Source organism: Tasmannia lanceolata, unplaced genomic scaffold (assembly GCF_043159265.1).
Source record: "Tasmannia lanceolata isolate RefF3 unplaced genomic scaffold, GAP_Taslan_0.1 ptg000015l, whole genome shotgun sequence".
NCBI lineage: Eukaryota > Viridiplantae > Streptophyta > Magnoliopsida > Canellales > Winteraceae > Tasmannia > Tasmannia lanceolata.
Genome location: NW_027518692.1, coordinates 19,724,689 through 19,740,107, shown reverse-complemented (window position 1 = coordinate 19,740,107; position 15,419 = coordinate 19,724,689). Strand labels below are relative to the sequence as shown.

The 15,419-nt window shown below is 39.2% G+C and overlaps 1 protein-coding gene across 1 annotated transcript; it reads right to left on the bottom strand.

Moving 5' to 3' along the window:
- Nucleotides 1-668: 668 nt before the first annotated feature.
- On the bottom strand, nucleotides 669-10,955 carry LOC143845354 (uncharacterized). The gene is made up of 7 exons (XM_077353663.1): nucleotides 10,623-10,955; nucleotides 4,513-4,573; nucleotides 4,332-4,426; nucleotides 4,208-4,241; nucleotides 1,878-1,932; nucleotides 1,747-1,789; nucleotides 669-952 (listed from the first exon to the last, which is right to left on the bottom strand). The coding sequence occupies exons 1-7, from the start codon at nucleotides 10,914-10,916 to the stop codon at nucleotides 881-883; spliced, it is 654 nt and encodes a 217-aa protein (XP_077209778.1). The 5' UTR covers nucleotides 10,917-10,955; the 3' UTR covers nucleotides 669-880.
- Nucleotides 10,956-15,419: the final 4,464 nt, after the last annotated feature.

The following is a 15,419-nucleotide window of genomic DNA, read 5'->3' as shown; positions in this document are numbered from 1 at the left end:
TCCCATCCAGTGTTTGGTTGCCTTTTAGCACTAGGTTTTTTTTAATCCCACTCTTGTAATGATTGCTTGTGTGGTGAATTTTTTAATCCCACTTTTCTAATGATTGCCTTTTCATCCCATCCCAAAATAACCCCAGGAACCAAAATAAACTCAGGAACCAAAAATAAGCTTAAGAAGAATTTTTTTCTACCCAACAGTTCAAGCAACCAAACAAAGGTTTTTTTTTTTTTCCCACCATATCTCCCAGGGTATTTTTTTCTCCCACATAACCAAACATGGGATTTTTATTTTACCAGGATACTTCCAGGACTTTTTTTTTCCCACCTATCTCCCAGGGTATTTTTTTCTCCCACATAACTCTCAGGAACAAAAAAAACCTGGCAACCATACAGAGCAGGGTTGAAAAAAGAAAAAATCACCGCCCCGTAAATACACGACCTGAGCTAATTTTTACACCAGGAGGGCACAAACCTCCGACCTTGTTAGACCTTGCAGTTAACATCCTGAACTAGGAAATGATAAAAATTAAAAAAGAAGAGACGGGTGCAGCATGAGGACTTCCCAGGAGCTCACTCGTCCTAGTATTACTCTCACCCAAGCATGCTTTAACTTCAGAGAAGAGCCTGAATTATTAGTCATAAATGCACATATTTTTTGCATGAATCATGTTTGTGCATAACCGGTGCTGTTTTCATGTGAGAAGAGAAAGCTATTTATCAGAGTGACCCAAGGCCTAAATCCAGAGCCCCTTAAACTGAGACAGCCAAACAGGATGGCAGTGGCAAGTCTTTTAACAAATTACAGCTCACCAACCAATCCTTTATTATAAAGCAATTATGTTGATAAAGTTCTCAAATCATACTTGATTACATACTGGGGTTTACGCTCCATTAAGAGTAACTACAACTTTGCGAGGAGTAGCATGGTCCCTGTGCTCACACAGCCATATTCCCTGGAGAAAGAAAAAGAGAAAAAGTTACCGATTAAAACAAGCTTGTGATTGTAGTTTACAAGCTTGTGATGGTTGCACAGCTAAAATGATCAATAAATAGCTCATAGATATAAAAAGTAATATCACGAAGAAAGACGCGCTGCTACCCAAATACTAGTTCATAACAGCAAAAGAAGAGTGGAGGTAAACAAATGGGAATACATTATAATTGAGCAAACAGTGTACACATAATACCAGAAAACAGATGAAAAAGATAGGTTCGAGCTGTATAAATAGTATGCAATTATTAATGGAGGCATGCTAAACTCAAGGGCTCACTTGCAGAGATGGGCTGAAAGGACTCCCCCATTGGCTGCATGTGACCAAAGTGCATTTAATACTCTTATTAATGACAAGGATGCATATCGCCTATTAATTTTAGATGCCATACTAGGACAAGTATGCGTAATTGAGATCATCAGTGGCTGTCGTGCCCTCTTGTTGATCAGCCTTCAGGCTGAGAAACAAGTGCGAACACAAAAATCAAAATCAGAATGAGGAAGAACAGGATAATGTGATACAAGCCAATAGAAATTCAAGCTTGTAGAAGAGAATCGTTAAAAAATAAGATAAAATTAGTATTCCTATTAATGAAAAGGAGGTCTAAACTCCAAACTATGTTCCATACATCACCAACATAGCAGTTTTTTAGGTCTTTGAGTAGAGGATGCATATAGCCTAGGAGTCTTTGACAGTTCGGCAGAAAATAGAATATGAGACTTTTACATATTCCAAATAACCATAGTTCTAGTTACCTGCCAAGTTCCCATGTTGAGACGTCCATCTGTTATAGGAATCCTGCACAAAAAATAACACAGGCTTTGGTATTATTAAACTAGAAAGAAATAAGGTAAATTAGTAGACTCTTATCGGAGGAGATCCGTACGTGAGTGTGCAGCCAAACATTGATGACTTGATGTGTGCTGGCATGTCATCGGGGCCTGCAAGCATGACCCAATAATAATTAGCAATTTTCATTGGTGAAATTGCAAAATGACCAATAACCCAGACATTTCTTGGAATAAGTCACTTATTTCTTGGGATTGTAGCGTGGGATCTTTCGTATGAACAAAATTTCTACATCATTTTTAACAATAAAAAATCTTGATTATTGAAAGATTGTTGCTACAATGGGAAACTGATACAAGGAACAAAAACCCAGAAGGATTTTCCATGTCGGCCAATAGAGTGATACAAAACCAAAAAAGCAATCCAAGCATAGTCACATACACAAGAAATTATGTGCTTATATGTAATGGGTACCAGCCTATGTGTTTGACTAAAAGAAAATGTCAAGTTATGAAACTGCACAACTGCAATATATTTTGATTGTGCAACAGTACCATGCTGTATTAGCCAGTGATCGTAGGCTTCCTAACAGGTTTGAAAGCTTAGGCCCTGTTCATTTCAGATTCTGACAACCGATGGTGGGGGGCCCAACCGATTATTGGCCCAAAATTAAACATAATTTTGGGCCAATAATCGGTTGGGCCCCCCACCATCCCCCACCATCTTTTGTCAGAATCCAAAACGAACACGGCCTTAATTTCACAAAAGCTTGACTTGGAAACTGAATTCTTCTCACGTCCTTAACGTACTAGAAGCATACTTCCTCTCAATTTAATAGCATGCTTTCTATTAGGTATTTATTGTTTTTCTAACGGGTTTTCAAAAAACCAAAAAGAGAGCAAAGAAAGGGATTGTTCGGGAAAAAAAAGGAAATCCATGCCTAAAGACCCAAAAAAGGTACTAGCTCAAGCAAACATGTAACCCAGCCTGGTTCGACTGATCCATTACATATCCAGTTCATGCGGCCCACGACACCCATACACTCGGCCAAAGAGACCGGCGGCCTCTTGATATCTTGGTTCTCAAGTGACCATTGCATTCAAGGAACGAAGATGGCCCACCCTTGGCGTTGTAACTTGTATGCGACCAAGCACCCTCCTTTAGCCCATCTAAAAGTGGCCCACTCACTTTACATCATCAAGCCAAGTGTCCTTATGCAATACATCTTGACAAACCCTGATTTTGCTTATTGCAGTCGGGCCTGCTTTCTCTATTGCAGGTCCAAATGAACCCCAATGACGGGGGCTTCCTCTCTCGTGTCCTTCCAGGTACATATGAATCGAGCATAAGAAGTATTCCAATGGAAATCAAAGTGGATCCAAGGCCCATATGAAATAAAGAATCACATTGGACCATTCATTGGGATGGGGCCACTGTTCTATTTTAAGTAATCAAGGTGCGGACATGTGGCAAACTTCAAGACGATTCAAGGAGCAGTGAATCAATGGTAGTGAGCAAAGGAGAAAGGCCTACAATGCAATTAGTCCATCAATCAAGGGGATTAGGGTTGTCTGGGCCACAACATACATGGTTTCGAGAAGTCAAGATTGAGAATTCAACCAAACCATGCCAAATCAGAACCATCCAACCTATTAAAGAGATTCATCATGTCAACAATGTGCCTGACACCTCCCTGATCAAGATGATTCACCTTCAAAGCACCCTGATCAAGCCAAAAAGTAATTGAAGCTCCAAAATAACAGAAGATTATGCAAGTAAGTCACCCTCTCAATTGAGAATATACAGTCGAGTGGTTGGACAATTTGATCATTCGAATTGTTCGAATCACAAAGAGGAGCGTCAGACTTCAAAGATAAGCTTTATTGGCCCTCCGATTGGAACGGTGACAAGATCTACGAATTCAATGCATGCTCAAGCCCCTATGCCTTTGATTCCCTCCTAATTTTCTAAAAGTCCATTTCTCTGTCAAAATTACCCTCAAGTATCAAATGGCCATTGGACTCATTCTGCTCTACCTCACGTCTTCATACCTAGGTCTAGGCCATCGTCTGGGTCGTGCATATGCAAGTGGGATGTCTTCCCCCATAAGCCCATGTGGTGGCTTGATTCATCACCTTGGGCAACCATTGCACAGAGCTGATCAAATATAAAACCTAAAATGTTGTAAAATTACTCCAAAAAATTCTACTTAACTTATATGCACCATGAGGTGAGCTCCCAAATATATTCGTAGATTAAGAAACATGACACTTAAAGAGAATTAAAGAGCTAAATTTTCTATCAGAAGATTCAAAACCCATACGACCCGATTCATAAGTTCTCAAATCAACGAATGGGTATAAAAAAGATCACTAAAAAGTTGTCCTCATCAAACAAGGGACTCTGAGGACTTTATTAGGTACTAACCTTCCATTGTATGCTTCCAAGGTGCCGATCTTCCCTGCAAACAAGTATGAAACATGAAATCATATTGGTTGTCCCATAAAGTTACTGCAATTATATCAAACGAAAATAGATGGAATATACTAACCTCTGGAACTATCCTATTAAGAAATGTCTCTGTGTCATCCTGAACATCAGAGTCATAATTCTCATTTATGGTTAGGGAAGCACTTGTATGCTGTACTGAGAGGGGAAAAAACTTCTTTCAGTAACGCATGGATATGGAAAACAAAATCAACAACATGAGTGGAATTAAATTTGTCACGTACAGAAAAAATGAGCCAGCCCACATTTGAAACCTGATAAATCTTGATCAATTTCCTTTAATACCTGATTAGAAAGGCCATCGGCAACAGAGTTGTGGAATCAAAATGAGATGCGGAACAAGAAAGAAGATTATAGATAATATAAACTATGCATGTTAAAAAAATTGTTGATCTACTCGGGTCCCAGTCAGTCCCAATACAGTTCCAATTTGGAAACAGGGTTGACTCAGGTGATCCGTAGAAATTTTTATTGACTTGGGAAGTCAGCTCAGTGAGACAAAAAGCAAAAGATTACCAAGAATATTCGCTTACCTAAATAGAAACCACCCATACAACCGTGTTGTAAGTAAATGCCAAACAAAAGCTATTATACCCAATGCATACGAAAACAGACACGTACACGGGAACAAGGATACAACTAGAAATTTTACTAAAATAGGACAAGGATATGGATACAGGTATCCCATACAATGAGATAAGACAAAATACATGCATAAATAAAATACCATTAAACTGAAGTAAGTTTAACTCAGAAGATGGAATGAATAATAATTTTAAATTATCATTACCCACACACTCAAACTTATAATTATAAATATGCAATTAACAAGCAAAAAGTACGATAGCTAATTTCAAGAGGGTGAGATATGTTTGAAACATGATATTTATTTTGGCCAACATAAGTATCCGATATGAGTATTGGTATCATGTCAGACATGATACATTGGGCCTCCACGAGTATCCGGGAATCATAGAACAGAATTCGAAGGAAAAAAAAGGAAAATTTTTTAGTAAATAAGCTACAGTGATTTTTAACTAGCAGAAAAACTTGAAAGCAGCCAAGGCTTAAATGTACTTTGGATGTACAACTCAAGAAAGAAATTCTCATTGAATCATAGTGGCTAATTGTAGTAAAGCTGAAAAACCCAGTGCCATTGAGAACAAAAGCATGGTTCATATGCAGTAAAAGAAACTCAAATCTAAAGGACAAGTTAAATAATTATGTACGATGCTTAGAACATGTGAAACAACCAATTACTCTAAAAGCTTAAGCTACTGGAGATGGCGTTATTTAACCTTTTTTTATACTTTAACAATCCCCCTCACGAGTGACCACTCTTTTTAGAGTTGGCCTACACGTGGCACATGTGGCCCCACTTTTGGGTTTGCTATTATATGTGGATTTTCAATATCAAGGAGTTTTGAAACCAGGACCTTGGCTCTGATGCCATGTGAAACAACAAATTACTCCAAAAGCTTAAGCTATTGGAGATGGCCTTATTTTATCTTTTTTTTTTTACATTAACAGAAGACAAAAACATAAGATTGAAAGCAGCCATCAGAAGGCCAGAACGGACCAAACAGTTGCATAACCTTTAAAAATATACGTAGAGAATATCAATATCACTTAGTTTGTGCTCGATCACTTTTCGTGTGCTTGAAGATCACTTTTTGTGCGCCTGATGAATTATGTACTCGACCTATTCTATCTTTTATTCTACTTTTAGCAAAGGCATGTAGGGTTGCACACAATTCTCTCATTAAATAGAGAATGTATTATTTATCACTCTGCCATCTCTCTCTTTTCCCTGAAAAGGGAAAATTAAATTTATTTTAAAAAAAAGAATATATGTTACAGCTTGGGGGGTAGAGATTGCGCCACAAACAACAATTCCCCACATAAGCAGAGGGAGGTATTGAAGGAGTTCCCACTGACATCTCCTATGCCAGCGGCCTGGTATGCCCAATAAGAGCTTCTAATTGCCTCGATTAATTCCAGATTGTCACCTAAGTCTCTCCCAGATCCTTGACGGCATCTCTGCCGGAGAACTTCGGTAGCCCTTCCAATCATATTCAACGCAATCTGAGGCCCAGATTATGCAACTTTGGGTTGCACTATAGAATAACAAAAAGGGGAAGATAACCATCTTGGAATATCTCATAGAGATGAAGGCCCTTTATTATCAATTCGAAACTATCAAGCACCTAATTGCCAAAACAGATAAGTTCTGATACACTCTTCAAGGACATACTGATGACTATTCTACCTTCGTCAAGTCTCCTACGGCCAAGACCACCTTTTTAACATTTTTGGAGCTTTGGGTTCTTTTTCAGCTAGAGAGTATGATGTTTGTAGCTAAGTCCCTGGGCAACGGCTCCAAGTCCATGACTTGCACTACTTCTTTTGAAGCCTTTGAACTTTGAAGTGCTCTACTCTTTTCACGACAAAACTTATGGACAGGGTCATGGGCGAGGTCATGTCCATGGAAATGGTCCCGAACATGGGTAATTTCCACCCCCAACGACAACAATCAGCAGTTTCAACTGCAACAACCTACATTCCTAGGTCCGCGACATGGTCCTTATCCTACACGATGAGCACAGGATGGGCCCCAATGCTCTAAAGGTGGCCTTCTAACTATTCCTCGTATTAGGTCCATCAGGCTCCAAGCACACTGATGCCATACCTTAATGCTCCACCAACCCTGTGATGCTATGGCTGTCAGATATGTGGCCAATACAATCATATTGTAGTGAATTGCTATTATCACTCTAAGCCTCAATACGCAGCCTCATGGTGAGCATAGAGCGAACTATTCTTTCACTTTTTTATTAAAAAATACCGTGTACTTGCCACATTCAGAGGATCACTACAAGCCTCAAATCCTCAATCATCGGGAGGACCCCAACCGATCTTGCCCATCATGTGGAGAACACTTATCGCTCGTTTCTCCATTAGACACTTTGTTGGTCATAGACACGGGTATCCCACATCACATTGTTGATGACTCAAGGTAACATGCCCGTCATCCTAATTACGATTTCTTCTCATATCATTTTTGGGGATTGGTCTTTAATTTCCATCACCTACATCGACACTGAGTTCATTTTTATTTCTTTAGGTTCCTTTGGTGCCCCCGATGTGTATGTTTTTCCAATTATTCAACACAAACAGCTTTCTGTTTCACAATATACATCTCAATGGTTGTTACTGTTTTTTTTTTTTTTTAATGATAGATTATGGTTGGACCCCTACATGTGTATTAGAAAAAAAATGAAGAAATTACATCCTTGTGTAGGGAATTCCAGAGGAATCCATTGTAACAATTTCTTTGAGAGGAGAAGGAATAAGAGAAAGGGGAATGTCCTCCCCTTTACAAGAACAATTCACTTTAGAAAGATATTCCGCAGCTGAATTAGCTTCCCTCCATGTGTGCGAGATTTTCCAACTTCTAAATCGAGCTAAGGTGCTGTGGATCTTATTGATGGTTCCTAGTTTGGTTCATGGACATTTGTATTTGCCGGAGATGATGTTTACTGCCATTATTGATGGTTGTTACTTTATCTTTACTCTCACTTGTGTTCTTGTGAAAGGTCTGCGAACGAAGAAGCTCCTCGTTATAGGTGTTGTTCATGGCAACTAGTACTTCCTGGCAAGTACTTCAGAGTTGCCACCATCACATCAATGTTCTAGTGTTAAATCCTTTTGTCCATCAGTTCCTCACCTTCATTGTCGATGTGGCAGCATTGTCTGGCCCACACCAACTCTAGCACTCTACATTTTATAGCTTTAAAGGCACTTATTTGATGTGATCCTGAGTAGATGAGCACATATTTTAGGATAGTTTTCATTCCTAGGCTAGTTTCTTTTTAACACACTTTCCTTTTTTTACCACTTTCTCTTTTGAGACTATTTCTATTTGGGCAGCCTAGAAGGCGGGGTTGTACACATCAGCTAGGGCTCACACCTCATCACTTATCTCACACCTTGGCCCACACTTAGGTCACTTAATTTAGATCACTTAAGTAGCTTTAATACAATTGGAGACTACAACAATACTAATCTCACTTATCCCATTATAAATAGGATGACCGTAAGAGGAGAAGATACTTGGGGATTTTCGTGAGAAGCCCCCCCCCCCCCCCCAAAGGAGATGCAAGGTGGAGGTCTTCGCCTTTTATGCCGCAGGGTGGAGAAATCTCTCCCCACTTGACGCAAGGTGAGATTTCTCCCCTCTTTTCCCTCCTCTCATGTTCCTCCACCTCACCCTCTCTTCCTCTCCCTCATATCTCTCCTCTCTTCTCCTTCTCTTCTTTCTCTCCTTTTATCTTCTTCCTTTCTTCCCCATCCCATCGTTTTCTCCTTCTCAGCCATGCAACTGGGTTGTAGTCACTGCAACCAATTCATTTTCCCCTTCCTTTTCCCTTCCCTCCTCTCTCTTTTCCCCTTTCTCTTCTCAGTTCCTTTCTTTCTCACCTACCCTATTCTCTTTCCTTCTCCCTTGCTGTCCCAGCGGTCGGTCAGAAGATTTAGGCACTGCACATAGCCAACCCCCCCCCCCCCCCCCCCCCCCCAAAAAAAAAAAAAAAAAACCCAATCCCCTCGCTTCCTTGATCCTTTTTTTCTTTTCCTGAATGTTTTTTTTTTTTTTTTTAAATGGCTAATTCATTGAAAACGCAGACCGAGATGGTCAAATACAATAGCGATAACAAGAAATAGCAAGAGCACAAAGAGATACTATCTTTTCCTGAATGTTGGTTCATTTTTCATGCACTTGTAGTGGAGCCGACACCCAACAAGTGTGGTTCCTCTTTCCTCCCTTCACTTGGCTGGTCATCTTGCTGGTGACAGTCTTTCCATCCCTCTCCTTCTTTCTTTCATATACAATACAGCACCTACCCTCTTTCGTGGGCCACCTTACTGTTTCGGGGTTTATATCAATGATTTCTCTAAGCCTTACATAATGTTTGCTGCAGCCTTATATCTCATATCGATGATCTTGCTGTGTCCATATTTTCACCATATTTTCCGACATTGACACGATATATTGGCGAGTGATGCTGCCCTCGGATGGATCGATGCTTATGTGACAGTTCCACCTCCTCTTGGGCCTTCTACATTATGAGATTTGAGATCGATGTGCATACCACCAATTGAGATCTGACCTATTTCAGTTTCTTGCCGTTTTAGACCCGATTTTGTTACCGAAATCCCCTTGGCCCCTTTTCACCTGATTTTATTCTTGAAACTATTTCCTATAAATAGGTGATTTTTTTTCGGCCATAATGTTTTCATTTTTTATATCTTCATATTACAATCAGACATCATAGACTTTGCTGTCCGTATCTATATATTTGCTCCCATTCAAAAAAAAAAAAAAAACTATATATTTGCTATCTTTGATGTGAATTGTAGTTGCAAAGTATATTTGGAAAGAATAGTTTATTGATGAATTATCTTAAAAGCTAACTTACAAGTAAAAACCCTAGTTAGGTTTGATCGAGTTTTTGAATGCTTGATCTGACTTGGGATTGATAGTGCTACTTTACTTGAAGACTTTACAAATTAAGCTCCTAAAAGTTCTCCAACACACCCGCGAACCCTAGGTTTGCACCATTATTTCTTCATATAATAAGACCTCTAAGTTGTAGTTGTTCAATTAGAACATCGTTTCCGTCTGAGATTATTCATTCTGATGTTTGGGGTCCTGCCTCAACCTCTTCTAGATTCGGATTCTGCTATTAGGTTATTTTTTAAGATTATTTTCATTACACTTGGATTTATTTTCTTTGTCTCAAATCCAATGTCTTCTTAACTTTTTTTTTCTTTTCATACACTTGTTATTGAGCATTCCAGAACATGTATTCTACATCTACAGAGCGATTGTGGGGGTGAAATGGTGAATACACCTCCCAAGAGTTTGAAGCCTTCTTTCTTACACATGCCATTCACCAGTAATTCTCCTTCCCACGTACGCTATCGCAGAACAGTGTAGCCAAACAGAAGCACTGGCATATTAAAGGTGGGTTGTCCATGTTGTTCCACTTAGGGGCTCTGATGCATCCCTAGACTAAGACATAATCCAATTTAACAAACACCCTATTCTGTACAAATTTCACTACATCACTAGTTTAAGTAAAGAGTCTCTGAAAAATAAAAATCATAATCCAATTGAACAAGAAGAAAAAAAAGAAGGAGAAGAAAACCCTAATCATCGATACTTTTTTTTCAGCACATAGATTGCTTTTTTTTTTTTTTAATAAGATGCCAAATATTAAAGAAGAAGTAAAAGAGACAGAGAGATTATAGAAGGAAAGGAAATTCTCTGTACCTTTGAGGTCATGAGGTGGCAACCTCGTTTCTGGGGAGGAAGAACAATAGTCTTCTGGGCCCACTTAGCAGCCATGGATTCTGAGGTTTTCAAAGGCGGGTTTGAGATCGCCGGGGAATACTGAGATTTCACGCGAATTGGAGTAGAAAGGGGTTTTGCTGATAGAAAGAATGCTTGCATTGTTTCAACTAAAACGATGAAAATAGTGTTGGTATTAAAAATGTATGTTAATACTGAGATGAATAATAAAAGCAACCCCGATAGGAATACTGGGTCTTTTAGTGTGAGAGGCATTTTTGTGGCCTCTACTTTTTAGTGGCGGGTGTTCAATGTTTTTGGGTTGTTTTTGGTGTTTTGGTGTTTTATGGACCCAGACAATTTGATGGATCCAAATGAGATCCGAACGTTAACAGACAGGATTAAGGAAACACAATTGGATCTGACTGTCCATATTCTAAAGTCCGAAATTATTTTGGATTGTCTTTGTCCAAACTAGTTGAGGTCGGCTAATGAATCCTTTAAAATTTTCATGAAGAAGGTGATAGAATCTACTCGTCTCAAATTGACTAAGTATAATCCTGACACTAGTTGGGTTCGTCTACATGAATCATTTTCTTCCATTCTCTCCTATCCAAGGCCATGTTCTCTTTTATGTACCTAGCCCTCAAGTCTTTCCTCACTGTTTCTACTTAAGTTGTTTTCAATTTGCCCCTTCATCTTTTTACTCTATCAACTTGGCACGAGTCACTTCTTCTCACTAGAGTATCCAAAGGCCTACGTTAGATATGCCCAAACCATCTTAAGCAGTACTCTCTCATCTCCTCCTCAATTGGTGACACCCCTACCTTTTTATAGATATCTTCATTTTTAATTCTATCTAACCTTGTGTTGCCGCACATCCATCTAAGCACTCGCATATCCGCTACACTCATCTTATGCACATGTTACTTCTTGGTGGCCCAACATTCTGAGTCGTACATCATGGCTGACCTCACAGCTGCCTTATAAAACTTTTCCTTCATCTTGGTAGGTATTTTAAGGTGGCACATAACTCCTAAAGCATGCTTCCGCTTCAACCAACCTGCTCTTCAAGCATCAGAAAATACCCTTTTTGATACTTCGTTTAATTGAGCAGATTTATGAGGGGTATTTTTGTAAACAATCACATATAACATTCCGTGCCTTTTGTTCCTATTGCTTTAAGCCTCCTGTTTTTCACTTAAAAATGGGTGCCTATTTTACATCGAAAGAAATGGAGCCATAGTAAACATCTGCTTTACGTCCAAAGAAACAATGCCGTAGTAAAAGAAATTTACCCCTTCTCTGTTTGGTTGCCGGGTTTTTTTTGTTCCTAGGAGTTTTGTGGGAGAGTAAGTTAAATTTTGGTCCCATCCCATGTTTGGTTGCCTTTTGGCACTAGGTTTATTTTAATCCCACTCTTGTAATGATTACTTGTGGCGTGAATTTTTTAATCCCACTTTTGTAATGATTGCCTTTTCATCCCATCCCAAGATAACCCCAGGAACAAAAATAAACTCGGGAACCAAAAATAAGCTTGAGAAGAATTTTTTTCTACCCAACAGTTCAAGCAATCAAACAAAGGTTTTTTTTTTCCCACCATATCTCCCAGGGTATTTTTTTCTCCCACATAACCAAACATGGGATTTTTATTTTACCAGGATACTTCCAGGACTTTTTTTTCCCCACCTATCTCCCAGGGTATTTTTTTCTCCCACATAACTCTCGGGAACAAAAAAAACCTGGCAACCATACAGAGCAAGGCTTTATGCCCTGAGGAATTGTAAACAGAATGGTGCCTTTGCAAAAAAACCTGCTAGAACAGCGCCGCATTGGTCCTTCGTAACAAAGTGCACTTATTGTTCCTTTAATTCCATATTTGACTGCTTTTTTTTTTATATGTAGTTTTTTGTGTCGTTATAGATGCACTTCGTTGGGATAGGCCAATGGGGATGCTCTTGTAGCTGTATTTTTTTGCAAGGGCACCCTTCAGTTTATCATTCCTCTTACTTTATGGCAAAATAAACTGATGGTCAAAGATTTTAGATGGAGCCTACTAAGCGGGTGTTCTAAATTGACCATTGCTAGGGCCAACCATGCAAAATGGGGCTTGCTTATTGTTAGGCACCTCACCAGTATTCCAAAAGCTCCATAGCTTTTTTTTTTTGCGTAGGTAAGCTGGAAGCGAACCTGCGGCTTCAAGGTTGAGAAACAAAGCTTCAACCATTGATCTAGGCCCAACCCCAAAAGCTCCGTAGATGATGGAACGCATTAGGCTAGGCCTTTAAACCCGTCTCATACTAGGCTGGGTCTCACCTAGTCCCATATCTAGGCAAGCCCCCACTTAGGACTGTAACATTCTATCAAGCTTTCGCATTCGCCGTCCTTGACGGCCCACTCTGTGACAGCTTTCACTCTGGTCATCCCTTTCGCAGTGGGCCACTCTGTGGCAACTTCACTATGACGGCTTTTAGTCTAGCTTTTTACCGGGTAGCCCTTTCTATGGAGTCCTGTCCACATGTCGCCTATTCCATAACTCGAGCACGGGACGTGGAGGCTGCACTGATACCGAATGCTAGGTACCCAACCAATGCGTCAAAAGCTACCGAACTCATAGAAAGCGTTAGGCTAGGCCCTTTAAACCTGCCCCGTAGGCCTAGGTCTCACCTACTCCCATACCTAGGCAGGCCCCACTCAGGACCATAACACTTAATTATGCTACAACGAAGTTCCCATAACAAGATCATTCCTGCTAAAGTTGGTAATCACTGTTAGATGACTGCCAAGCATACACGATGGCCCCTTATTTTTTAAATGAAGGCTAATTTGTTAATCATTATTATCATACTACAAAAAGGTGTGCGTTTATCATATGCATAATGAGTCTCATTGATATAGGTGGTTTGGTTGATGGCCCCTGCCTTAGATCTCCAATTGATAAAAGAAATCTTAACTGTTGGGTGAAGAGCCTGTGAATGGACTGGTAGAGAATTATACTATGAGTCTGTTTGGAAGAAAACATGTTTTGGGAAAAACTTAGAATATATTTTTTCCATTTGCACAATTTCAATTTTGGAATGGAACAATTACCAATGGGGGACACAAAAATGACGTAATTGTCATCATGACCCATGTTTTTCTGAAATTATCAACGAGGGAAAAAAGAGGTCTTGTCAGTAAAAGATGAACGGAAATGCCCTTTTCTTAAGCAACACGTTTTACTTTTCCACTTTTCCCTCTTCTCTCTTCTTCCCTCTTTTTTTTTTTACTTTTTCATTTTCAACTTTGTTTTTTTACCCTGCCAGTCATCTTCCTCATCGTCCAGCCACCATTGTCGCTGGGAAGTCTCGAAAACTTGAAACGTGAGTTCATTCCCATCTATCTTTCTGTATCTATGTTTTATTTTTCATTTGTTTTAGGGTTTTGCATTTTTCCTCCTCCCTTTCATTGGTGGATGAGGAAGATGAATCGTAGGGTAGAAAGAAAAAAAACGGTGAAAATGAATGAGTGAAAAAAGCATGAAGTAAAAACGTGTTCATAAGGGACTTGAGAAGCCCATTCGAAAATTGGTAACCCAATTTTTTATACTAGATAATCCCAATCCTAGAGACTTGAAAATCCCCTTCCAAAACTCCAGTACCCTCAGCTAATTTTTAAGGACCTGATAAGCTCATTCAGAAATTGGTAATCCCATTTTTTATACTAGATAACCTCAATCATAGAGACTTGAAAACCCCCTCCCAAAACTCAATTACCCTCGGCCAATTTTCAGGGGACTTGATAAGCCCATTCGAAAATTGGTAACCCTACTTTTGAGAGTTGTTAATCCCCTTCAAGAGAGTTGATAAGCCCCTTCTACTACAAAACCCCTGCCTATAGCAACTCTTCTAATTGCATTACAATTCTGCTCATGATAGAAATAACAAAAGAGATGGATGTTGTATTCATTAAATGTGTTTCATGTATTACATCCCAATTCGTGTATTACAAAAAAATCTAAGTACATCAAAAAATGTATAGTCATCCATTCATGTATTACATCAAATTTTTCTTATACAACCAATTGTCTTCCAAAAAGTCAGTGAAGCCATCCATGCATTATCTCCAAAACACACCCTAAAATACAAACCACTTAAACCCTAAACAAAATAAATAAAAAACAAAGGAATGAAAAATAGTGCAAAACCCTAAAAAAAGAAAAGAAAAGCAAAACCTTGATATAGAGAGATAGATGGTAAGAACTCAACTTTCAAGTTTTCAAGACTTGCCAACAATAATGGTGGCTGACTGAGGAGGAAGATGAGTAATATGGTAAAATTCAGAAAGGTGAAAATGAAAAAGTAAAAGAAGAGGGAAGAAGGAAAAAAACAAGGTGAAAACGTGTTGTAAATGCCAAATGGCATTGTCGTCCAGCTTATACTGACAAGACCTCTTTTGTCCCTTATTGATAATTTCATAAAAGCATGGGTCCTGTTGACAATTACGTCATATTTGTGTCCCCCGTCTGTAATTGTTCCTTAGGGAATTGCTAATGTCCATCGCAAAAGGCATTTTGGGGTTTTGTCTCCATTCACGAGGTGGCTGGTCTGACGTGCGACAGACCAGCCCAGACTAGCCCAGAAATGCCTTTTGCGATGGGCCCTAGCAAATCCCTTTCAATTTTGTAAGGAAATGAACTGGTTTTGTCTAGAAAATGTTTAAATTACTTTTTTCCCATGTGCAATCAAACAAAAGAAAAAGCAAGAATTTAGGAAAGTTATTCTTTTCCAAACTCTTCAA